Below are 26188 nucleotides of genomic sequence, written 5' to 3'. Positions count from 1 at the left end.
ACTAGTTGGTACCACGTGGGGTCTACATTCAAATCTCCTCCTAAACACTTACAAAGTTTTCATGCGCCCGGTCTTAACTTATGGTCACACAGCATGGTTGCCAGCTCCTCCTAAGTACTATCGAAAACTAGCAATACTCGAACGCCATCATTTCGTTTAGCCTTTCGTATCCAGCTCCTCCACCCAACCCGTCTACTCTACGACCGTATCCATTTTCCATCGCTCTTATCCCATCTTGAGGCTCTCCGCTTAAAATACATTAAGAAACGCATTGAAACTGCTCATCCAGTATTCCTGAACATTCTCCGCTATGATAGAGACTTTGATACCCCTGATGTTTATTATCCGACACCTTTATCAACATCTGATGACCCTGTACCATTTGCACATCGGCCGCGAGAACGTCGATCCGGAAGTTTTCGACATTTATCATCCTGGCACAGTTTCACCGCTCATCTATCCATCTCATGTACAGTAAATCACCCACTAACAGGGCTGCCTTTGTCTTCATTAGTTCCTGAGTCGCCCCAGGAACAGAAGCTAACAGCATTCGTCTTACTAACAATACCCATGTGTTGTGGCGTCATAGCAGTTCACCCTCATGACATCTACCACTCCTCCTGTCTTGACTGCCGTCTATTTCTGTGATTGCACCGTATGTTTTATACCTGCTGATGACCCTGAATCGCCGCAACTGTGTTTTGGTATTTTCTCTTCATTTCAGGCACCGAAGTTAAGGAACGACTACGATTTCTATGTCAGCCAGACGATCTTCCTTAGCATCCATGGCACACGAAAATTGCCCTTACTTAATTGATGCCCATCCCTCTGAGTAAACTGAATAAAATGTTAAATAAAGATGACTAAACAACACATAGACCCTCTCATGATTCAATTGATGCTCTTATACCATTCGACCTCTTCCCGAAGAAAGGACGCAACCCTTTAAGCGGGTAAACGTAAAAAAAAAAAAAAAAAAAAAAAAAAGCTTGGTACTGAATTAACACACAAGTAACACGCAAAAGTGGTAGTCATTTTGTGTTGTTTCAATACCTCATTTTTTATAGTGTAGACACCATAATATTTCTATGCGTACCAAGGTTATCAAGGTTTATCATTATGCCAAGTTTGACTGAAATCGAATAATGCTATTTTTTTCGAAACAGCTATTAGAGATCTTTTTGCGAAAATTTAATTACATCCAGACTCCCTGGATGTACACTATAGTATCCCTGTGATTGTTGTTTAAAAAGAAACAAATGAATTAAAGTCTCGTAATTGAAATAAATGGAATTTACTCTACACTTTAAATAAAGTAGTGGTCTCTCTTGATCTTATGAATATATTCTTGTTATAAAAATCTGACTGGTAGAGTATACATTCCCCTAAGTACGTACCCGTCAAGACTAAAATTTAGTGTATCGATTTCAATGAAACTTTCACGAATGTCTTCATCGCAATCTGACATTGGTTATCGCCTACCAATAATCATGTTTTAACTTTAGGGAATTGGCCAGTAGCGTGAAACTAGAAAGTGGAGAAAGGTGTGCGAAGAATTGATTAGTTCGTGGAAAATTTCATTATTTTTTATATGTTTCTTTGGATTATTGGGCATAAATGTATAAAATTTGGTGTATGAGGAATTTGAGATATATAATGGAGAAACACCTCATTCAGTTGAATGTATTTTAGAAATTTCATTCAAGAGAGGATGTGACAGGAAGAGGGGTTTAACTTCTATTATATTGTTTCTGAACCGCTTGTCATAAAGGAATGAACTTGGTAATATTTTTTTGTCTCTCTCTCTAATACACAGAATTCCAATACCATCTGATTTAATTGCTCAAACTTGTATGGTGAAGAAACGTGAAAAGTTTTCTGAACTGAGAAATTGAAAAGGACTTTGTGTAGGAAATTCCGTTTAATTACTTAATTCAAATTCGCGTCAACAAGATTCAAAACCGAGAAGAGGTTGCATTTTTTTTTTTTAAATCTTAAACTCATGTTATCTCCTACCATGCCCACAATAGGCACTTCAGTGAATTAATTAAACCATGTTTAATAATTTAAAGTGAAAATAACCTTGAAACCCTGTTACTATACACTTTCTTCATTTAACTTGATCTAAATTTCTAAGACAAGGAAATCAAGAATCTCGAAAATTAATCTAATAATTTTCTTCGACATTTGCTCTACCTATGCATATTGTCACTTTCAACTGTTGTTTACGATTATGCTTGAACTTTACATGGTCAAACTGGACGGAAATTTTTGCTTCGGAAGGAAAACAAGATCATCAACTTCTTTTCTGGCGAAAAAACGTCACACGCACACACATGATCTACACACACGCTGGCTATATATGTGCTTATTTGAATATACTGAAAGGTCAAGAATGTCAATATATATTTGGACAAGAAATTACAATAAATTTTAGTTTTATAGATCTAACCTCAGTAGGTTGTCTATTATTTTTAAAATTAACTAAATCTACCCACACAATATAAGCATTAGTAAAATATCCAAAAACTGTTTTATGCAAATCAACAGAATGTTGCGCCAGGAGCGGTTGGTATAAAATGGTTAAAAAAGATAATAGGAGTAATAATAATTATCCTAATAAGCATAAATTAATCTCGATAACTCGAATCTGAATTAGGGGACATAATGAATCAGTGGTAGAGCTCCTCTCTAGTGCCAGGTGTTTCTGGTTCGATCCCAGGCCATGTGAGTTTGTGATGGTCAACAACGTCTTCGTGGATTTTTTCAAGATTCTTCCGTTATCTTCTACATTATCATTCCACCAATTATTTCACAATCATTCCGTTTCATTAATCATCTGTCTCCTTTAGCTATGGGCAGCGGTGTCCAATCTCCCCAGGTGGTTGGGCACAATCCCCTACCCAAATTTGCTATTGCCCTTCTCGAAATTCCTAAGGTACAAGACATAGAATTCCTGGTTAATCCTGCTCAAACCGAGTCCTACTATCGGTTGGTATGTGCGTCAGTTTTGGGATTTTTCCCCGTTAAACGTAGAACACTGTAGAATTTATATTATACTGTATTTGTACAAAAATCTGTAAATTTAACAAGAAGCAATGCCAAACGTACACCACCTGAAGGAGTTTGGTTCTTATGGCGTGACACTTTCTACGTTAATATTGAAACCGAAAATAATAGATTTCTGCCACTTCCGTGTTTTATTAAAGATATTAGAGTGGAGATGAACTATATTCTTGGAATGCTTAACTGATGGCAGGAAACTGTTTACCGTTATCTATTACTGTTTTTGTTTTATAGTGAAAAACATTAAAACCGCAAAAGGTTAATTTCTACCATTTTTGGTTAATGAATTACCTCTATCATCGAACTTCATTTCTAACATTTGACCCCCTCCATCCTGGTCAAAAATTAGTGGTGATTATTCAAGTAGTGTTTGACATTTTATGTTTCGTAGACGGACACACGGACAGACATGATAAATATATAAATAAGTTCTGATTGGTTAAACAAACTCCTTAAAAACTATGTTCTCTTGGTCGCATAAATGCGAGGTAGCCTTGCTCCTATCCAACTCATATTACCAAGATTCCACTGTATGTCGAACAGGAAAATTATAACGAATTGGTCACTAAATGTTTATACAACGCAGCGCTTTCCTCTGCACTCGAAACGTTACTATGAAACATTATACATTCTCATAGCCGTATCCTCTATCAATCCACTCCCAAAACTTCTGGCTACGATTCAGTTTCCGCATTTTATTTGCTAAAGAGTTACGTATATAATAACTTAGTTACAGATCTGCATGTAAGAGTTACAAATATAATTGAAAACCATTTCAGATGTTCTTGAACTTTTAAGTACTTTTACTGAACTTCGAACACCATGCAATTAGCTATATTCATTTGCTTGGAAATTCGATCTGGTTAGGCAAACAGTAGTGTTGGCTATTTATTTATATTGGAAGAAAACATTCTGTTCATTGACGTTTGAAAATGGAAGAAAAAGAAAGGCAAAGAGGCAAAAGGAGGCCTTAAAAAATCTATTTATGAGTCTGTAACATTTTCCTTTGCCTGAAATAATAATAATAATAATAATAATAATAATAATAATAATAATAATAATAATAATAATAATAATAATAATAATAGAATTAAAAAGTAAATAAAAGTGAATGCCTTTATTCGGAGAAATAATGGTCCGGAAATACTAAATTAGGTTATTCTTTCTGTTCTACAACCGACTGAGAACTTTTTTCTTTTTTGCTCGCAACTAAACGAATTATAAGAACTTCTTGAGTGCATAATTTTTAAGTTTATATATCTACCTTGTCTGTGTGTCCATCCATCCATCCGTCCGTACGACAAAAAATTCTCAAGAACTACCTTATGGACCACCACCAAACTTGGTCAGAAAATAGAGGATCAAAACTTAGGAATCGAGTTCGTTTCTGGAGCCGATACTCAAATCGGAAGCAGTAGAAATTAGCCATTTCCTGTTTTATGGTGATCACTATAGAGCAAAACTGGTAATAGGCTATATAGGGAAAAGCTGTTTTCTGCAATCAATTAAGCGTCCCAAGAATACAAATAATCTCCATCTTTAACTCACTACTAAAACCGAAAATGGTAGAAATCACTACAAATTTCGATTTCAATATTGATCTACAAGAGAAAAAAGGTTCCAGATAACGATAAGAAGTGTTTCTGGAATCGGTTTAGCGTTCTAAGTATACGTACTATCTTCTTATTTAACCCAATTCAAACCGGAAGTAGAGGAAATCTACCTTGTCCCTTTTTAACTTTATTATAGGTTAAAAACGGTGGCGATAAATTTAACACAACTAGGATAACAGAGTCATTGTTTTGAATCAAAGCAGCTACTTTTTACCTTGTAGAATCCGCGAATTTAGTTTCTCATGTAATAGGAAATACATAAACCGTGCTGTGTGCTAATTCATAAAGCGTGCTGCGATTTGTTACGAAATTAAAAACTTGAATAACTTACAGTAAAGTTTCAATCTAGGTTTAAAAATATGTTAACTAATTGAATGTATTAAGCTCTAAACTAGGAATCAGTAATTGCAAGAAATAAAAGACTTTAACTTTTATTTTGAAGACGGTAAATATGTATAAATATAGTAGTTGTAAATATCTGTTTATTTAAAGCAGTATGTTCCCAACCTTCTTTAGCTGGCACCCCCTCGTAAACCCTGCATACCTTACCCTTTCCTTTTCGCTCTTTGGTCATAGGTGTTTTTTGTCTGACCCCTTCTGTGACTTCAGATGCAACATTGAATTTTCAAATATTTAATAATAACAATTTAATTTAATTTAATATCATATTTAAAGTGTCAATAACAGTGTTAGTCAAGTGTAGCACCGTACAATATAATTGAATGTAGACTTAAAATTCAAAGTTATACCATATAAGAGTACAATTGTAATTTCGTAGTTTAAAACTGAATCATATAAAGTAAACCCACTAAAATAGCCCTAATCTTAATGATTAGATTGTCTAATAATACAATATAAATATAACTATTTATAAAAGAGAATCATGTCTGAATTGTTACAACAGGATAAAACATTAATAAAAAGTACTAAAAACTTAATATAAGCCTGATGTCTAACAGTTCAGTCCTCTGTTGTTATACATAATAAGTAAGGTACTTAATGTAGAGTTCTTTGTACCGTTCTTACACAATAAATTTGCTTTCCTTACTCTGTGGGTTAGTACTCTGTATAATATATTATCTATAAGGTACTGACTGTATAACTTATTTTCTAGAATGTACTCTAAAAATTTTAGCGCTTGCTGTTCTCTTCTTTGCGATAAAAGGTTTAGATCAAAAACCTCTAATAATCTCTCGCAGTCACAATAATATTGATATAAATGTAAATGAAAATATACATATTTTATAGACCTTTTTTTGGATCTTTTTATTTTATAATTATTTGTTCTTCAAATATTTGACCAAATCGCACTTGCGAATTCAAGTTTATGTCTGATAAGAGCTTTATATAGTCTTATATACATGCTGTGATTCTTGAAATTCGACCGTTTCTAAGTAAAGTACCTGTTGCAGTGGTTGCGTGTTTAATAACGTCATTCACATGGAGGTTGAATGTGAGTTCATGATCAAAAGTTACTCCCAGTCCCTGACATATTCTACCTTTTTTATACTTTTACTGTTAATACTATATTTCGTTGCCAAATACTGAATTTTCTTTGTATACGTATTGTTTATATTTATTGCTATTTAAGCTCATACCGTTATCACACACCCATTTATAAATACTATCTAATGCCTTTTGAATGCATATTTTGTCCTTTACACTAGTCACCATTTTAAAAAGTTTTACGTCGTCAGCGTATAATAAAACCTTTACATTCTCAAGATTGTACATTATATCATTAGTAAAAACTGTGAACAATAATGGTCCTAGGGCTGACCCTTGAGGAATACCCTTAAAATTTCTCCTTGATCTGATAATACATTATTAGCTTTAACCTTAAAAGTTCTATTGCTAAGAAAGCTTTTGAACCATTCTATAAATAATGGTGACAATCCTAAGCAAGCAAGCTTTTGTAGTAAGAACAAATGTACCATGTCAAATGTTTTTAAAAGGTCTATATATATTACGTCAACCTTTTTTTTGCAGATAATGCTTCCGATATATAACCAGTAATTTCTATTAAGTCTGCCATTATCGATCTATTTTATATATATAAAACCATGTTGTTGTTCTATTATAAGCAATTTTAACTCGAAGGACAAATATTCATAGATCAACGTTTCGAATATTTTCCCAAAGGTTTTTAGGATAGTTATTAGTCGATAATTACTGGAATTTCTTTTGTCTCCCCCTTTCAATATTGGTACAATGATGGACTTCTTCCATTGATCTGGAAAAAGTATCTGTGCGTAAAGAAATATTATGTGTCAGCGAGAACTATTGCAATGTTGTTGGCACATGCTTTGATCAAATAACAATAACCACAATAATAATAATAATAATAATAATAATAATAATAATAATAATAATAATAATAATAATAATAATAATAATAATAATAAATTCTTAATATGTTTATAGGCAACAAACAGCATTTCAGCCACGAATGCACCAAAGCAGAGGATATAAAAGAAAGAAAAATATGTTTACAAGTGTAAGGCACATGCAAGTCGAATATAACATCATGCTAAAGTGTAAAATACATCTTTGACATAGATAATAATAATGAAATAAATTATAAACTATTAACAAAAATTAAATTATGAAAAACAAACATGTATCTGTTACAAACTAAAAAAAATATACAACATAAGGTACACGCAAATAGAATAAGTACAGAAAGTATAAAAATGTATTTTATACATCATAGAAAGTTTAAAAAACATATCTCATCTTTCACAATATTATTGAAGTAGTTTTATTAAAGAAAAAAAGCAAAATTTATAAAAGACAAAACTTATAATTTCTATTACATATTGAAATATGTTTTTTTTTCTGACATAACAAGTAAAATAAACTCATTCACTAGACCCAAGCTAAGTCAACATTTCATACAAAACCAATTAAATCACAAAATATAAAATAAAAATGTGACTTCGGTTTTAGTTAAGGGAGAAGAAACAAAGAAATAAGAAAACAACCCTAAGACCACCAAGAAACAAATTCATATTTCATAATAATAATAATAATAATAATAATAATAATAATAATAATAATAATAATAATAATAATAATAATAATAATAATAATAATAATAATAATAATAATAATAATAATTTTCTTTCTGATAAGATAATTTTTGAAGTTTTGCTGTATATGAAATAGTATTTTGTTCTCGTTTTTTTGAAAACTTTGTAAATAACTTTAATTTGTAATTATTTAGTTTTCAATCTTGAACAGGAATAGAAAAGAGAAAATGTCAAACACATAGCGTGTGCGCATTTTTCTAAAGCTATAGTCTTTTGGTCATTACAAGTAGTGAGTGTTTTATTTATCATTTTCCACCATTTTTCTCTTTATAGTTTGAGCTCCTTTGTCCGCTCTTCACACCTCTTCTTCCCAGATTGGGAACAGGGAGCAAAGTGGTATTGCTCTATTTTTATTTTTGCAACATAATATAGATTATAACTCCTATAACTCCTATAATATAGATTAAAGCAATGCAATATTTCTACAATTTATATATTTATTTTTGGGACAGTTTTAATATTATAATGCATCTACATGAAGTGTTTGTATACAACTATTCAACTTACTATTAAACTTGAATAAATGCCAATAATAATTATGGTTGAAACCACAGATTATCTTAGTTTCTACTAAGTTGCTTCATTTTATTTTAAAACTTGGAAACTTTGAAAATGAATATAGCACTAAAGTAATTTATTTGTTTTATGTTTGTGTCTGTGTTTTTATGTTTGATATCATCAAAGTTTCTAGAACTTTCTTAAATGTGTCATTGGCTAAAAAGCTCAAATGGAATCAAACGTTTTAGTATAATATGTTATATTAAAGCGTTGTGCGTTAATATATATTATATTAGAGCGTTTTGTGTTAATATTACACCACTTTAACCAATTAAATATTTTCTCTCCCAGGATGGTTTATGCCTGTAGCTGAGAAGAATCATTTGGCGCCAAGCTTTAGCAGTATAGATCAAATTGCTTTGGCCAAACCGAATTATTTTCTAACGAAATTCGACGTTCTTGGTTACAAATTGACTGATTCCAAAGGTAAGTGTTCTAAAGAAAGAGTATTGACACTTGGTTTGATATATGAATATTATATATGCTCATTAATGCAGTTTTGAATTTACAAACTTTCACTAATTTAAATGTAACGTAAAAAGCTTTTTTTTAATCTGTTTTCACTTCGGAGCATTACTAAGTTAGTACGGAAATGTTACGAGTACTTGTAACCTAATATGTGTAACAAATGTATAAAGTAGTATGAATATTTGTTTTAGTTCAAATTGATTTCCTTGTTGGTACGATAGATACGTACAATGATAACTTACATTTTCCTCGGTAGTATTGGTGAAAAATTGAAAAGCGGGAAATAAAGGCAAAAAGCCTTTAGGGAGGAAGGAAAGAATTATGTATTATGTGAGTCGTTAAATAAGAGTTACAAAAAAACAATCATCGAATGTTTCGTGCGTTTAGTATTATGCTGTAGAGTAGAAACATGGACGTTACGAATTAGCAATGTACAGTAAAATGGCTGAAAATTAGTGAAATAATTGTATTAACAAGAATAGATAAAATTAGCTAAATAGTAATAAAATACTATGAGAGAGTACTAGAAAAAATTGAGGAAAGAAGAACAATGCGAGAGGTAGTTTAGAAATGGAGGAAAGAAACTGGATTTGATATCATTTGAGAAGAAATAATCTTATACGATAGAAAGTAAAAGATGAAGAGAGAGAAAGAGATTGGTTTTGAGGGATGATATTAAAGAAGGCATTCCTGCATCAAAAAGAACAGTTATTGCATAGAAGATTTACAATTGTGGAAGTAGCCTATCAATGATGCAAAAATACTTTTGATCATAATGATTCACACTTTTTCCATGTTACGTCATGTCTTTGTTATTATTTAATGTTTACAATATGATTTTTTATTTTTAATAATAATACTAAAACAACTTAACAGTTTCACATCAAACTAAACAAGGTGTTTAAACATATGCGTCGTAAACACAGAGTAAATAAACTAACTATATTACACTAGACTGTTGTTTTAGAAGAGTCGAGAAACTGTGTTTACTGAGGAGAAGAAATTTTAATTTTCCGTGACTACCTTATAAATGTAAAATTCATGTTTACACTAACATTTCCCCTTTCCAAATCAGCATATATTTTTCAGACTTTCCTGCAGAAGATATTATTTAAGAATATTTATATAAATTTAAAACATTAAAGTATTGTCATGCCGCAAAAGAATTAAACTAAAAAGTTACATTAATTAAAATAATACGTATATATATCAGTGTAATACCTAAACAGAAAACTCAAATTAATGTTTGAGCTCCTTCATGGCTAAGTGGTTAGCGTACGTGCCTTTGGCGTGAGAGACCAGGTTTCGATTCCCGGCGGGAGCTCATGTGGTTCGAATTCCATGTTAATCTGCAAGTCTACGTCTCATAATTTATTATGTGTCATGTTAATGTTCAATAGTACTTTATAATTGATATGAAATTACCAGTGGTATTGTGTCACTGTCAGGACAGTGTGCATTAATGTTAAGAATATCTGCATCATTGAAAGGACTATATGTTACTGTTAGGATAAATTACAAAAAACAATAGAGATAATCTGGTATTTTAGAGTGTGTATTTTTCATATACAGTAAATAAGTAAATAATGTTTTTCTCCCAGTAGAATTAAAACTATGAATTGCATCAGACTAGTAACGAACGACTTATTTTTTTAACGCTACAAAAATTCGATTTTCTCTAAAACTACGTGTGACCATTTACCTTCAAGTATGTTATTTTGTTCAGCACGATGTGATTTATCAGTTGATATATATCCTATATCTTATTTTTCGATAACTTTATAGTTGAAAACAAAACATGAAGAGTTAATCACAATTTTGTACTATATTTCATGTACCATATCTTCCAAAAGCCATAATGAAAATATTGATTGATATACTGCAAGTATTAATTTGATTTTAATAGACTGTGTGGTTATCGAACATTGTCAATCTTTAGATTTACCAAATAATAATGTTTTTTTTCGATTTTGTCGAAAACTATGCATGAGGATATACAATCGCCCATATCATTTTGATCATCTCAGTAAAATCTATCGATTAATATATATAGAGTTTTATTTCTGGCGGTACGCAACGGTACGTCGTACCGGCACCTTTTTAATGAGAACAGAATATTTCCTCCTTTAAACTGAACTGAACTTAACTAAACTGAAAGCGAGTGCAAAAATTCTGTTGAGACTCCACTTCTGTACTTTCTCTGCAGAAAAGCCTTTACTCAGTTCCCATTTTAATGTATCCAATTAATGGTTTTTATTCATTATTAGGAAGAGTGTTAAGTGTAAATATCCCCTAGATTGTTTTTTTTCGCAAAGTTTATCCATTAATTCATTAGAGGTTTGTAGAACATTTTGGTAACACGACTAGTACTCGGAAGAACATTATGTGAACAATGTACTGTATGTGTGTTGTCATTGACATTCAGTATTTGTGGATTTCTTGATGCCTTTTGAAAACAAACAATAGCAGCTTACTTTCGTTCCTTTACAGAAAGAGAAAAAAGGAAGAAACAAATGACTAAGAAATATTGATTATAATTTCGTTTATTGTATTATAAAATTAAGATTCAAGAATCAAAAATTTAAACCAACTTTCTTAAGACTATAGTGATATGCTATGGAGATTATTATTATTATTATTATTATTATTATTATTATTATTATTATTATTATTATTATTATTATTATTATTATTATTATTATTATTATTATTATTATTATTATTATTATTATTATGAAAGATATGCAACTTTTTAACTATTATGAATCTGAGGTTCAGCGTACCGGCACCTTTATTTTTAGAAATAAAACGCTGTATATAATATTCTGATTTTTTTCATTTGATGTTGATTATATTGTAGAATAAGTATTATAAATTTAATATGCCATATTCTCCTTTTTGTTTACTTACTTAGATTCTAAAGGGAAGATGTTTTATGTTAAAACAACTGCCCGTTCTGGCCAAGTTCTAAAGTTTCTTGGAGTGTTTGAAGACTTGAACGCTAAGCGAAATAGTAAGTTCTCTGTGATCAGTCGAGTGGGTTCAGGATTTTCCTCTTCTTCAAAGTATGCTCAATGCTTGAACCATAGGAATGAGGTAAGATTATACATAGTAAATATATTATATAGTTATATAATACATAGTTAAATATATGTAACTTGTATTTACTGAATTAAATTGAAATGAAAATTCGTAAATGTTTATGTTATCTGAACTCATTATTTTTAATGCTTAAGTGGATGTTACGTTCCTGAAAACAATCTTACGTGGGCAGCTTTGTTCAAAACTTCATTTTTTTTTCAAATCGAATGAACTATCCATCAGATTTTACATTTGCTTGCATGCTATGTCACCCCTAGCTGATCCAGAAGATTTGTTTGTGGGGAAGGGGCGATAAACATAAAGGTGCGGAAAATACATTTTACGTCTAAAATAGAACAAAGTACATTGTGATTAAGTGGAGAGGAGCAGAATCAAAAAGTCCAGTCTGGAAGATGTTTCCTAGTTTCTCCCTGTCCCTTGGTATCTAGTACAAGAACATTTTTCTCCATCGATCGTAATTTCTTCTAGAAAAAAACTTGTCATCAGGTTCCTTTATATATGCCAAGTACTCGAAAAATTTTCTTATGACTTAGGTGTCAGTTCCGAAAACCAGGCAACACAATAATAAAAATTCAATGTAATAGACAATGCTATATGTTTTGTTTTAAATTATCTAGGCGTCAGACTTGTGTTTTCAGTCATCGTGGTGACCTGGCGCCCGGGGATTTTGTGACCCTTGTGTATCCCCTGTGTATGACAATAGTGAATCTATGTACCACAGGATTAATTGAACGTATAGCACCCATTGGGGGCTGCACCCCCTGGATCCCGCATTGGTGTCAACTCTTGAAGGAAGTCATAGTAAAATTCAAAAATTTTGTTGCTACGAGCTAAGAGAAGAAAATTTACCTAATCTACTAATTTTTGTATACAACTTTCTGAAGCTGTGTAAAGCTTTCGTTCTTTACCTTGTAGCCATAAAATTTAAAATTTGCTGATTTGTCGCTACTGCTTATATGGCATGGAAATACTAGGTTGTCTAAAATGTATTAAGTCTTTTGCGCACGAGATGGTGTTAGTATCCCAAATCTCACGGTATACGAGTTGCAGCAGATCAGATCTAGTGTTATTCGACAGCTAAAACTTGAAGCTAATTTGTGCCTCTATCCAAGAGTATTGGAAGTATTTCGCCGTGAAGACGGATGAACTTTCCAAAAAACTGAGCTATATTTTACAATTTTATTTTGATAGGGGCACAAATGCTCCGTAGGTCGGTGAAGAAATTCGTAGTGTTTATAGGCAAGATACGTTATCAAAAGTAGCAATCAAAAGATGATTCAGTCGCTTTCATTCTGGAAATTTCGATGTCCAAGATGGTCTTTGCAGTTAGGCGGCGAGTTACAGTAAAAGTGGAATGTCTTCTGGTAAAAGTCATTAAGATCCAGTAACAGATGCAGAATTTTAATTGTGTGGGTGCAGATTGGTGACACAAAGACAAAGTAAAACAAAAATATTAACATGTACGTAATACATTTATGCACATATTTAAAGAAACTGCATACATGGATATGAATGAATTCAATGAAATATCTGAGAAAATCTAAGTGTGTAAGAGTACATGTCTTACAATGTGAACTACTTAGGTACAGGTTGTCCGAAAAAGAATGTACCCTTTCCAAAAATTAAAAAAAAAAAAAATCAGACCTCCTAATGTGATATTAGAATCTTTTATGTACCGAAAGGAAGGTAATAAGACAATGTCATTTTTTTTGCCTACCTTACAAAGATTCAATATAAATGCCCTTCGCGACACGGCAGATATCTAGTAGACAGTCCATTTTTTCCTATACTCGAATCAACATGTCTCTTGTAACGGCAGCAAAGGCTTATGTGATCCACTTTCGCAGCTCCGTCAGATCTCGAGACAATAGTGGGACAAAGATCCATAAAAATAAGTCGCATTGTTCTATATCTGGAGACCTTGGGGGCCATTTCAATAACACTTCATCATCAGGACCAGTGCGACCCATCCAACGCAGTGGGAGATGTTCATTCTGGTACCGTCTCACATCATTATGGAAGTGGAGTAGTGTTCCATCCTGTTGGAAAACGAAATCTCTGGAGTTATCTTTAAATTGTGGTATCAACCACATCTGGAGATGTCAAACACGGACTGTCTCATTACAGTACTTTTTGCAAAGAAAAATGACCCATAAAACTTTGCACATATCAACAACGACGTTCGACTTTGCAGAATCTCTGATACGCTCAATGATTCACAAGGGTGTTCTGAACTCCAAATCCGAGCATTATACCTGTTGACTTTGCCATTGATTTAGAAGGTCGCCTCATCACTGAATACTATCCTGTTCCTAAAATCATCAATTTTCCAGCAATCCCAACATGTCTACACTAAGAACAATGCGAAGTTTTTTTTTTTTTTCGTTGTTGTTATCTTCAGTGAGTGCCTGCACAAGTTGCAGCTAGTAAGCACTGAATTTCAGACGGTTACGAAGAACATTCCCACTGTTGAGCGGGGACGGCCAGCTTCCCGAACTGACTTCGTGGTCTACGTTGGAAGGATTGCCGAACTCTATCCACTGTCTCCTTTGAATGCGTAGAATGGCCGGTGCTTTTGCCTTTGCGTAGGCAACTTGTCTCCATGAGTTGTGTATGTCAAGGTCAACGCTTATTGGAGTTCTTGTCAGGTGGATCGACCTCAAACTGTTGCCGAAATTTGCGTTGAACTATGATAACGGATGTTGTTTTTGCATATTCCACAGCACAAAATGCTTTCTGTGTCTGTGTTGTTTGGGTGCCATCTTGAAAAAAATTATGGGAACAGCAGGTATTTCAATCAAAACTTGGAATATTTAATAGCAATACTTGTCACTGACACCTCTTTCCACATGACATCTTGAAAATGTATGTTCATAGAAATCGAATTTTCAACAGAAAGAAACATAATAGAGCAACACGAACCACAAGAACAGATATTCAAAACTGAGTAAATTGTTGTAGGAAAAATGAAAATCAGAGTTAATATGGGTGCATTTGTACCTACTGTGCGGCTACCTAACTTAATACCAGCATGTAAGCAGTCATGACATCACCTATGACCTGAATGTTCTTCATCAAACAGTGTTAAATCATTTGAGAAAGCTATCTATAGAAAGAAGCTTGATGTTTAGGTCACATGATCTGATTCAAAAACATTTTCTCTATCGAATTTCTATCCGATAATCTCTACTGAAACTAAATGAACTCGAGCCATTACTGAAGTGGTTGAATACGAGTGATTAAAATGTGAGAAAAAAGATCATGGTTGAAGTAGGGAGAAGTTCCACAATCTGTGACAAACTCCAAACTCAAGTTCAGGGAGGTTTGGTGGGATTGGAAGAGCATGGTAGATCATGAGTTAATACTGCCGGGAAGAACAATACCTGGGTAGATTCAGACCTGTACTGTCGACAATTAGCTCAAGTGGGCCTAGCAATTCAAAAGAAAGGCCGTAACTGGTTAACGGAAAGGGCGTCATATACTACACTGACAACACCAAATCACAAACATTTTAATGACCAGTCAGAAATTGAGAAAACTTAGCTGCAATGCATCCTTCGTATTTGGCTTTGTCTGACTATCCTTTGTTTCGGTCTGTACAGAATTCCCTGAATGCTGTTAAGTCAATTTCAAAAGAGACCTGTGAAAATAACGTGTTAATTCTTTTCTTTCTGGACCAAAAACGAAAGAAATTCTAAGCGACGAGATTATGATGTTGCCGGACAAATGGCACAAAACCATCGAACAAAATGGTGCATATATGGTTTCATAATATTATTTTCCAATAACAATATGTCTATTCTCAATCTTGATATCCAAAGGCTCCATATTTTTTAGACAACCTGAAAAGTTAATCAAACTAAAGATTTATCGGTGGTAAATAAACGATACAGTAGTTAATTTGATGCAAAGAAAAGATGGAGCATCTCTCCATGAAAACTCTTCATGAAAAAGATGGATATTAGTGTACAATAAGTATATCTATAGTCTTTCTCGCTGATCTAGGGCAGGCGCGCGCCCTTGGTCCACGTGGTCCCGAGTTCGACTTCTGGTAGGAAAGTGTTGAACGCTTTACAAGGGTTTGGATTCCACCTTGAACTTAAGCCAAATCCACGTCTCTTATAGGATCACTTCTTAAAATAAACTCTAAACTTTAATCGAACATATTCTACTTCAAGTAGCAACTAAATGTTTACTGTCACCAAACCTTCCGGTAGTAAGAATTATAATATATAATTTTCTCAGCACAGTAAATTGGACAGATGACAAATATGCCTTTAAACACCACACATTCTAACTTTAGGTCTAATCTATAAATTTAAGTAAAAATCCAAAATGTGAGGAAAAGGAAAAACTTTATATTAGTAACTTCTTGTTTGTTAAAGACAATGATATATACGTCTAATGCCGAAACTGGAACTCAAATTATTAATATAATATGTTTTGCTTTTGTCAAACTTTGGCTTTTTACTTAATGCTTTTAAAGAGTGAACTAAACTAAGATTGCTATACTTGACATCCCGAAAAAAAAAAAAAAAAACGACAAAGACTCAATAACTTCCTCAAGTCCAAATTAAATGAAAAGTTGCTCAACATATAATGCAATAAAAAAATAATAAAAATGTATAAAAATCACATTCTTCCACAATCAATCGTGTAACTTTTGTAAAATTTTCTCAGGTTTTAGAGAATTAAATTTAGCCTCAATTACTGTAAATAAATAAAAAGGGATCATGTAAATAGTTTGATTAATTCAAAGCATATTAAAGCCATGCTTTAGTATGTCAATCAGGTTCGCAGATCTGTGTCACTATTACTTGGAGTTTAACCGCAAATGATCAAGTCAACGATAATTTTGCATGTAGTCATTAAATGGTAATTAAAGTTCCTACTAAGTTAAAACTACATAGTCGCCATCAAAAGTAGGTACTCACCTACATAATTTTTCCGAAAACTTTGATGTGCAGAAACTCTTTGTTACATCTTTCTGTAATTTACAAACGGCATGGTTGTCTTCAAACTTCAGCAAGTTATACTTAAATCGACTCATACACTCCAAACCTCTTGGGAAAAGAGGTTTGCAGCAGTTTTTAGGTGGATCTTTTCACATTGGTGTTACTTAGAACTCACACTGCTATACACACATAGTTCTGGGCGTTTTTGTATTTTCCATTTTTACGTACAACTTATTACATTTATGTTTGAAAGTACACAAAACATTAGTGATACATGATGTAATATGTTTCTCAGTAATAATAATAATAATACTAATAATAATACTAATAATAATAATAATAATAATAATAATAATAATAATAATAATAATAATAATAATAATAATAATAATAATAATAATAAATGTCTGTGTGTCATCAACTTTTCGCATACAAAGAAGTGACCTAGAGTCACCAAATTTTGCATACAGATCTTCAGCAAATCTCATTTGTCTATGAATCTTCTCTTTCTTTCTTTTTTCTTTCCTTTTTTTTAACTTTCGAGCGGTGAAAGGAGAGAAGGAAATATAATGACCGTACAAAAGTCAAATTCAAGATTTCAACAGATTTATTCGTTTTATGGCACATAGATACCGAAAAAGTTATTATTATTATTATTATTATTATTATTATTATTATTATTATTATTATTATTATTATTATTATTATTATTATTATTATTATTACATCTCTCCGTTTGTTCGTCCTAATGCATATTCGCCTAGAGACCATATAGGCCCACTGTTCAACGTATCGAGACCAATTTTAAATTTGAGGTATTCATGTGATTCTCTAGGTATTTTCCCTTTAAAAAAAATTTCTACAACTAAAAATAAGGGTGAAAATCAAAATTTACGTGTATCATTTCTGAAAAATAGCTCTAACAACTTTGTTCATAAGTCTATTTCATAAATTTTCAATAACACTCCAATACTGTGGTATAAGTACAAAATTCCTCTGGAACAAATCGAGTTGAGATAGTATACTCTTCGTAGGGTTTTCATCGTACGATATTCTCAAAAACAACACAGAAGGTTTTGTTCATGTCTTATAAATAAATATTTCACTAATCTGAAAGTATGGTGTAACTCATTTGTCCTGAAAAATGTACGAGGGGTATTTTACTCTTGAAGAGAACATTAAACTCTTTTCAATTAATACTTTAATTCATAGTGCAGTTCTTATTCACAATCATTAGGGGAAATTTCCATTATATTGTTAACCTAGACAACTGTGTAATAGGCTCAATTGTATAATATTCAAAAGGTAGAAGAGAGTTTACATCGTTTAACTAATTGGTAAAATGTAGCATTTGAATCAGGGATGTATCCATGGGGGCCAATGAGGGGGCGAGACCCCCAAATAATATCCTATCCCTCTAATGGAGTTCATGTGTTACATGTTTATTAAACTTGTTTAATACTTTACAGCAAATAAGAAATGTTGATGAATAGAAAATGAAAAAGAAAAGAACATTAAAAAATTAAACCATGTCCACAAGTTGAAATGGCTAAAACAATGAAATTAATCATGTATTTTGTTAGTCTTATTTGCCTAATTTGATGCATACACTTGCAAATTTATTACTATGATATTGCATAATAGTATCTGTGCTTATTTGTATTTTTTCTTTAAGTTTCTTTAAAGCCCCAAATGAAAGCAGAGTCAAATAAATGGACTTCAATAAACATTCTTTGTTTCTTTATGAATAATTTGTTGGCACTTTTCCTACAATATATAATTGTAACTTCACGCACTGTCAAGACCCATGCTTCAATAGGGTAGTATACTGTGAGAATTTAGTAATAATAATAATAAGTCATAAGTGATGAGTTAGTAATGCTTTCATATTCAGCAAGAACACTTTTGGCTTGAGTTTAATATGTAAAAAGGCCTGTTAACTTCTAATTTCTTTGTTAGAAATAACAAAATTGATATATTTTTCTGTATTTCCAGGTTATATACATTCCGTTCTCAGCGACAGGTCGTTTCTATGCTGTTGCTGGACGTGAAACAAAGGATTGCAATCACGTGTACTTGCTACCACATTTGCTCAGAAACCATTCTTTGCCAATGAAAGTTCATTTGGTTTGCGGCTTCCTTCCTACAGTACCATGCGGTTTCACAGGTATTAAACATATTAAAATATAGGTGTCAATTGAAACACATTTCCTGTAGTTTGCTGTACATATTCATGTTAAACGGAGAAAAAGAGACAAAGGGGTAAAGAACCAGAATTTTGTCAAAGGTTCTGAATACGCCTGCCATAGTAAAATATGATCCAGTGAGACTATAACAGTCCTCTAAGATCAGCATGTATATATAAAGCTGTGTTTGGTTTCTTTGTTTAAGAAAAATAATCATAATTTGGTAAAATTTATATTTGCGTGTCCTTTGTAGAGAGTAGATGAATATGAACTTATAATAATAATAATAATAATAATAATAATAATAATAATAATAATAATAATAATAATAATAATAATAATAATAATAATAATAATAATAATAATTAGAATTAGAATTAGAATTTCCAAGTATTGCTTTCTAACGACAGAAGAATAAAGGGAGTGTTGTAAAATAAATAAGTAAAGATTTCAACGAATTTCACATTCAATGGTCCCTACATGCCGGTTTTTCTTAATATGACCATTTCTGTGCTCATTCAGAAGAGACTACAGTATTTATTGGGCTCACGCTAGTGAAATTTAAAAATATGGTAATGTTAGTGTGTCTGTCCGTCCGTCCGTTATTCCACACGATAACTCTTGAACAAAAGCTAATTTTAAAAAAAATATCTGTGTGTGTGTGTGTGTTGTTTTGCAACAGACAGCTAGACTGATTATTTTACCCGAGTTCGTTAAGGAAGTCAATTCATTAACTTTCTTCAAGGGTAACGGTGGTTATCTATATCCCACATTCAACACTACATGGGAATATATGATGCTGATATCATATTTTTTAAAGATTAAAATATAAAATATTATTTTAGAGGTTAATCCTTAGATGGCTGTTTTTGAGTGAGATTTTAAATTTTACTTTAAAGAAAACAATTTTAAGTTATACATCATATATATTTTTTGACTTTTAGCGGTCCCACAGACCGATAATATCGTTTAAAGATAGAGTGTTTTTTTAAAAAAAAAGATTCATGGTTTTATAGATGTTAGATTTTTTGGTTAAACACAAAAAATATTAGTGAGGTTAAATCCTTTGGTTAAACATCAAACGTAAGATTTTTTTGTTTAGACTTCAAAAAATAAAATGAGGTTAAAATCTCACATACCAGGGTATGAGAACCTAGTACAGTATATAAAGTCTAGAATATTGCTATTGTTTCACATCAGTTTAACCTTATAAAAACATAGATTTATTAATAAATGTAAGTTGCGTGGTCCTCTTTATCATCTTTACCAGAGTTTATTGTATCTAGACCTAGTTTTAAACTTAAGATTTCAATGAGATTCTCTGCTGAAGATTTCGCATTTTTACCCCACCCAAATTAAAAAAAAAAAAAGACTGAGAAGCGAAAATTGATATTTTATCGAAAGACGCTCTAACGATTTTGTTTTAATATTTCCAATAAGCGATAAGTATTTTTTTTTTTTTTTTTTGGAAAACACATAAGGAATAATTTATTGACGTCAACATTTTTGAACATTTTTTTGTATATTATAAATGAATATTCCATTAACAATAGTACGAAGGATGGGGTAGCTGACTTGGGTGAGTTTTCTCCACTATTTTATCAGAAATGACTTTAATGATATTCGTACTTCATACGTAAACTTTCCATTATTAACTCTACAATATGAAATAAGCAATCTCCCTTGAAAAATTCAGAAGGACAAGTGTACTGGAAAGGGGTAGTTCTTTTCGGTCGATTTTGTTCAGTTTTAAATAAATATTTTACTAACAACCTTAAAATCCATCGTAAGTCGTTTCTCTTGGATTGAGCCAGATATGGGAATTTATTGATGGTGTAAGTGTTTTGATTCCTAGTGGCAATATGACTGGTCTTCGATCGTGGGAAAATATTTAAATTTAAGATTTTAACTTAATTATACAATTTTTTGGTCCCATCTTACTGAGTAAGTGATTTTTCGATTCTGTCCGTCCGTAAGTATGTATATATAGTTCACTATTAGTTATAGTTCAAACTTTAAAGCTTCTAAAGAGAATCTTCCAGAACTTTTTCAATTTTTATTACCTCCAAGAATTAGGGTAGTTCAGTGGAAGATGAAAATCCTAAATTACGAGTGTTTATAGCTTCAGGACTCGGTGATGCGAGAAACAAAGAAAATGTAGAAACAAACTTTACGTACTCATTGAAGATAATTTATGAATACTTCTCCAGGGAATGCAATTTTATTTTAAATATACCAAATGTTTATATTAAATAAATGAAATATTTGCTCCTACATTAGTAACCTAGTTGCAAATATAACTACTACTGAACCATATGTGCTTTTATGTATTTATTTTATTTTATACTTATATTCCCTATGTTTGTTTACTTCCAGGAACTTTAGTCTTAGAAAGATATCAGAGGCAAGATGTGATCTTGGCATGCACTCTAACTCGAGAGCAACCGGCTCTGCTAGAAATGGAGTTGGATTCCCGATTTCTGCTAACGCGTGCAATGGAAGAGGATCGCCTTGTCAAAACACCGCTGTTTCAAGCATCGTTAACATTCTGTCGTGATCAAGGAGAGGTCTGGAGAAGACAAATTAAAGTTACCCATCACGTATTCTCACGACAAGATCTTCGACGTTCCAGATCAATGAACGATGCAGAGGAGAGTGCCGCATGCCGAGTCAATCTTAAAAGCAAAGATAAACAACATTCTAAATCATTTTCTCGTTGTTCCGATAAGCCTTCTTTGCGTTCCAGTGATCATGTTTCTTCGTCTCAAGTTGAAGAGGCTCCTTATGCTCATGTGCTTGATGCTTTAACAGAAGAGAACATATATGCTGAAATATGTGAAACAGGTCACCACGACCATTACCTGAAAGTTGGACTTTCTGGTGGAAGCGATGGGACATTTTCAGGAACCATGTCATCATCAAATCCTTCTGGTCCAGAAGATGAGTGTTTTTATGATGCGGTCTGTTGATTACTTTTTGTTAATAATAATAATAGTGCAATTTATATCTCGTTTTCTACTTATTCGCTGGAGAACAAAACAGTGAAATTGACACTGGCTTTCAGACAAGTGCCATTCTATAGATTATTGAGCAATATTAACCTTTCAGTAAGTAATGTAAAACAGTCATTAACAACAGTAACATCAAAATTTTTTTTAAATGTCATTCCTTTTACATTGATATGACTCTTAAACTTTTAGCAAAGTTACATAATCAGTGGCCAGTGGATTGAATATGTATAAGTTATGCGAGATTAAAATTTATGACATCCATAATGGTTATTTGATGAAGTTTAAAATAGAAAATAAAACTCGAGAAGAATATGTTGCTGGATTTGAAAAAACAGTGATCACATATTACTAATTTCCTCAGAAGATTTATTTCTGCATGTATTGAAAATATGTGACAGCAAGGAAACAAGACAGTTTTGTATTACTGATATTTGTGTTGCTTAGTTTAGTATTTACTTTGATAGAATGTATTGAGGAGTTCATGCTTTCAGTTTAGACAAATTATACTTCTTTATAATTTGTGTTTGAACTGAGATACAAGTGTATCGAAATTGGTCTGTATATAATATTGAGCGACTCATGAGTGTACAAAATGAATAGGGGATGTTGCAGATTCAAGGTAATACTTTAAAGACGTAATAGTCCACTTTTTCGTGAAGATTTTTTGTACGAAACTAAATGTCATTAATATGTCGACTTTATCTGTGATTTTTTTGCATATTTTTCTTTCATGGTCCTGTTAGACTTGCATTTTTTTTACATCTGTTCAATCTTTGTTCTGAACAATATTATAATGTACTATTTAAGGAGAAGATATCGCTCTTTATGTATAAATGGAACAAATGTAGACCACTTCTTAGTATCATAATGTATAAATAATCAACAGAAAATGTGTTTCACCTCATTCTAAGAACAACTCTGGTACTCTCTGTATTTGATAGCTTATTCTTCTTACCGACAGATAAGTGAAAGAACAATCTAAAGTAGGGAATGGATGATTACTTATAACTTTTTGCTAATTAATAAAAACAGAGAAAACGATTAAATAAATCACTTCAATTAAATCAATGAAAACTTAAATGATAATCAATGTTTTGCATGTTTAATAACAATCATAATATAAAAAATAACCCTTATACAGTTTATCTTTTCAATAACTTTATACGAAAGAATGCTCAAGCAAATATATATATATATATATATATATATATATATATATATATATATTCTAGTACTTTTATGTAGTTTTCGAAATTTGTAGTCTTTGTAAGTTATAGAAACTGAATTCAAAACAGTTTTTCCATTTTTATTTATGTAAGAAATTACGTGGTGAATAATACGAAATGCAGATGACTATACAAAGTCAATAGAGAAACGTTGTTATAACTTACAACCACAATTAGGGTTAATTACAAATACTTTGATATTAATAGTTTAACATTCTGAATATTTAGATAAACATATTTGAGATTATTTGTGCTGTAACGAAGTTTAAGTACAGTAACATGTTGATAACTTCTTATTCAAATTCAAATATAAGATTACCTAGGTATAATAAACTGATCAATTTAAGACGTCGATAGTAAATAGCATTTTAGGTCCTATGGAAGTTCTTAATGAATCTATACAGAATTTATACAACACCTCAAAAGACATGACAATGTAATTCCATTGAAGTACTTATAGGAAATGTAAATTGTTTCTGACTAAATGAAGATACAATGAACCTTTATCATTTTGAGCAAAAATAAAGATCTCTAGCATAATAGAATATAACAAATGCATTTAGCGTTGATACGTATTATTTATTTGTTATATTCAAATAGTTATATTGTAACACTACAAACAAAATTTCCCTATCACGAATAAAAGAATATAATAACAATTTTATCACTTGAGAAACTTTCTGGATTCACATAATATAATTAAATGTCTTCCTGAGAAATAGTAACATTTTAGCCATAGCTTTATTAAACGCAAAAATACTCATGGCTAAAATTTTTTAAAAAATATTTTACTGTTGCACTATGCATTTCAATATTGCTTAAATATTGTTCTCATCATTGAATAGTAGTGAATACCTGCAAAATTTAGATTAACAGAGTTTCATCTATCATGAGTATTGAAGTTCTGTATTACAATAAGCTCTTTCTTCTTTCTTAAAATGCAAATATGTGAGTCATGGACGGTCTAAAGGATAAATTAATTCAGTTTTACACATTGCATTGCAACAGATGACTAACAACAATGCGTATGAATAATACATCTCTGCAATAATTTTGCGATAATTATATATCTATCATAATAAAGAAAATGTTAGTTTATCACTTTCAGTTAAAATAAATCGAAAAAACTATGTTCTAGGAGAGATATTATGCTGTATACTTTTGAATTAAGGTGCTATTGAATTAACTTTCATTAGAAAATTAAACATGAAACTTCAAGTGTAAATCTTAACATTGTAGTTGTTGAAGGAAATTGTTCTCATTTTATTGTGAATATCTATATATATATTTTCATTACGGAACATTTTCATAAACCACTGTGTTTGGACCTTTAAAATAGACATTCAATGTGAAGTTCGTATTTTAATGCAAAATCCGGCCAAATATAGCTTCGGTGTTCAAAGGAAATATTATGTATTGCAATGAAATTAACAATTTTATTACCTTCATTATTGTTTTTCTTTTCTTTACACTATTAGATTTTTATCATTATTTCAACATAATCTCTTTGTTTATACCGAGTTAGCTCGTTAACTGCGTTCGAAGAGCTTCCATTTCTATTTTGATATGTACAATATTAAAAACTCACAATAAAATATTCTGAAGTTACTATTTTGTATTATGAATAAAATAATACAAAATTAGAAGTAGCAAAAAAGTAAAAATAAAACTTTTACTTCTAAAAAATAAATAAATAAGTGATGATCCTCTTTGTGTACATTCTTCACGAACATATTATAATTTATGTATATATTCATTTTCATGGGAGTACTATGTCTTTAAAGTATTACAACATATTCGAGTACTTCACTAGTTCCTCATTAAAGATATGTAAACCTTAGTTCTGCAAAATTTCCATGTTATAATGAAAATGAAAACAATTTATTAGACTTTATTATTCTTATGGCTCTCTCACACAATAGAATAATTTATAAAATTGTTCTGACGTTAAATATTTTTCGAAAACAACATAATGGGAGCGGGCGGCCAGTATTTTCCGCAGAGAGTGTTCTAGAAAAATGTGAAAAATATCTCTACATGCTCTAATGTACTAATAAATAAATAAAAGTGTAATTTGCAATGGACTTTTGACTCCGAAATTTAAATTTTGGGATAAAAGGACACTCGGATCTGGGATAAACGCTCCCACCAGTGACTGTAGAGGGTTTTGATAATACGAATTGATAAAATTCTCGATCGATAGAACTAGCATTTCGGGAGATTTGAAAGAAAAACTATTAATCTGTAACCCTTCTGGTACGGTTCCATGTAATGAGACAAAAAATAAAATAAAATAAAATAAAATAAGAACATAGTAATTTTTTGTGGATTCAAGACATCAAACTCGACTGCAAAAATGTTGTACTTGTCTCCAAAGTATACTCTAATATCTACTGGTGTAAATTATTATAAAGGGCTTCATTTCAGCAAAATTGATCACATTTTTCTCGTACTATTTAAGATTTCTTGAAGCTGTTTTTCTACAAAGTGGTAGAAAAAATCAGAGATTAATGAAAACTAGGAATTGTCTCAAATTCTCAGGTTCAGTCTTTTTATTGTATATTATTATTTCGGTTACCTTCAGTAAAAAGTTTATTTGGTTATTGTGCAGTAGAACGCAAGTGAAAAACAATAGGTATTCAAATAATTTTGCAGAACTAACGCTCAGCTGTCTAACTAGTATATATACATATATACGTATATATATATATATATATATATATATATATATATATATATATATATATATATATATATATATATATATATATATATATATATATATATAAAGAACAAATTAGTTCCTTTTGTGATGTAACTTTTTCCTACCGATGTTATATGAAATATCTACTCGTGTGAGAAAAATTTGTAAAGAATAATAATTGATTTTAAAATTTCAAGCTTTAATTAC

General features: G+C 31.2%; 1 protein-coding gene across 2 annotated transcripts in view; it reads left to right on the top strand.

The window, feature by feature from the left end:
• LOC145674014 (uncharacterized) overlaps window positions 1-25977 on the top strand; it is a 135646-nt gene extending 109669 nt beyond the window's left edge. For both annotated transcript variants that reach the window (XM_081743841.1, XM_081743842.1), the window contains 4 exons: window positions 8621-8755; window positions 11712-11893; window positions 18850-19021; window positions 21417-25977. In XM_081743841.1, the coding sequence (XP_081599967.1) occupies window positions 8621-8755; window positions 11712-11893; window positions 18850-19021; window positions 21417-22009 (1082 nt within the window). In that variant the 3' untranslated portion in view covers window positions 22010-25977. The remainder of the gene's footprint in view (window positions 1-8620; window positions 8756-11711; window positions 11894-18849; window positions 19022-21416) is intronic.
• The last annotated feature ends 211 nt before the right edge of the window (window positions 25978-26188 follow it).

Source organism: Thermobia domestica, chromosome 2 (genome assembly GCF_964235325.1).
Source record: "Thermobia domestica chromosome 2, izTheDome1.hap1.1, whole genome shotgun sequence".
Classification (NCBI taxonomy): Eukaryota; Metazoa; Arthropoda; class Insecta; order Zygentoma; family Lepismatidae; genus Thermobia; species Thermobia domestica.
Note: the sequence above shows the minus strand (reverse complement) of the source record. Positions and strands in the feature narration are given on the sequence as shown.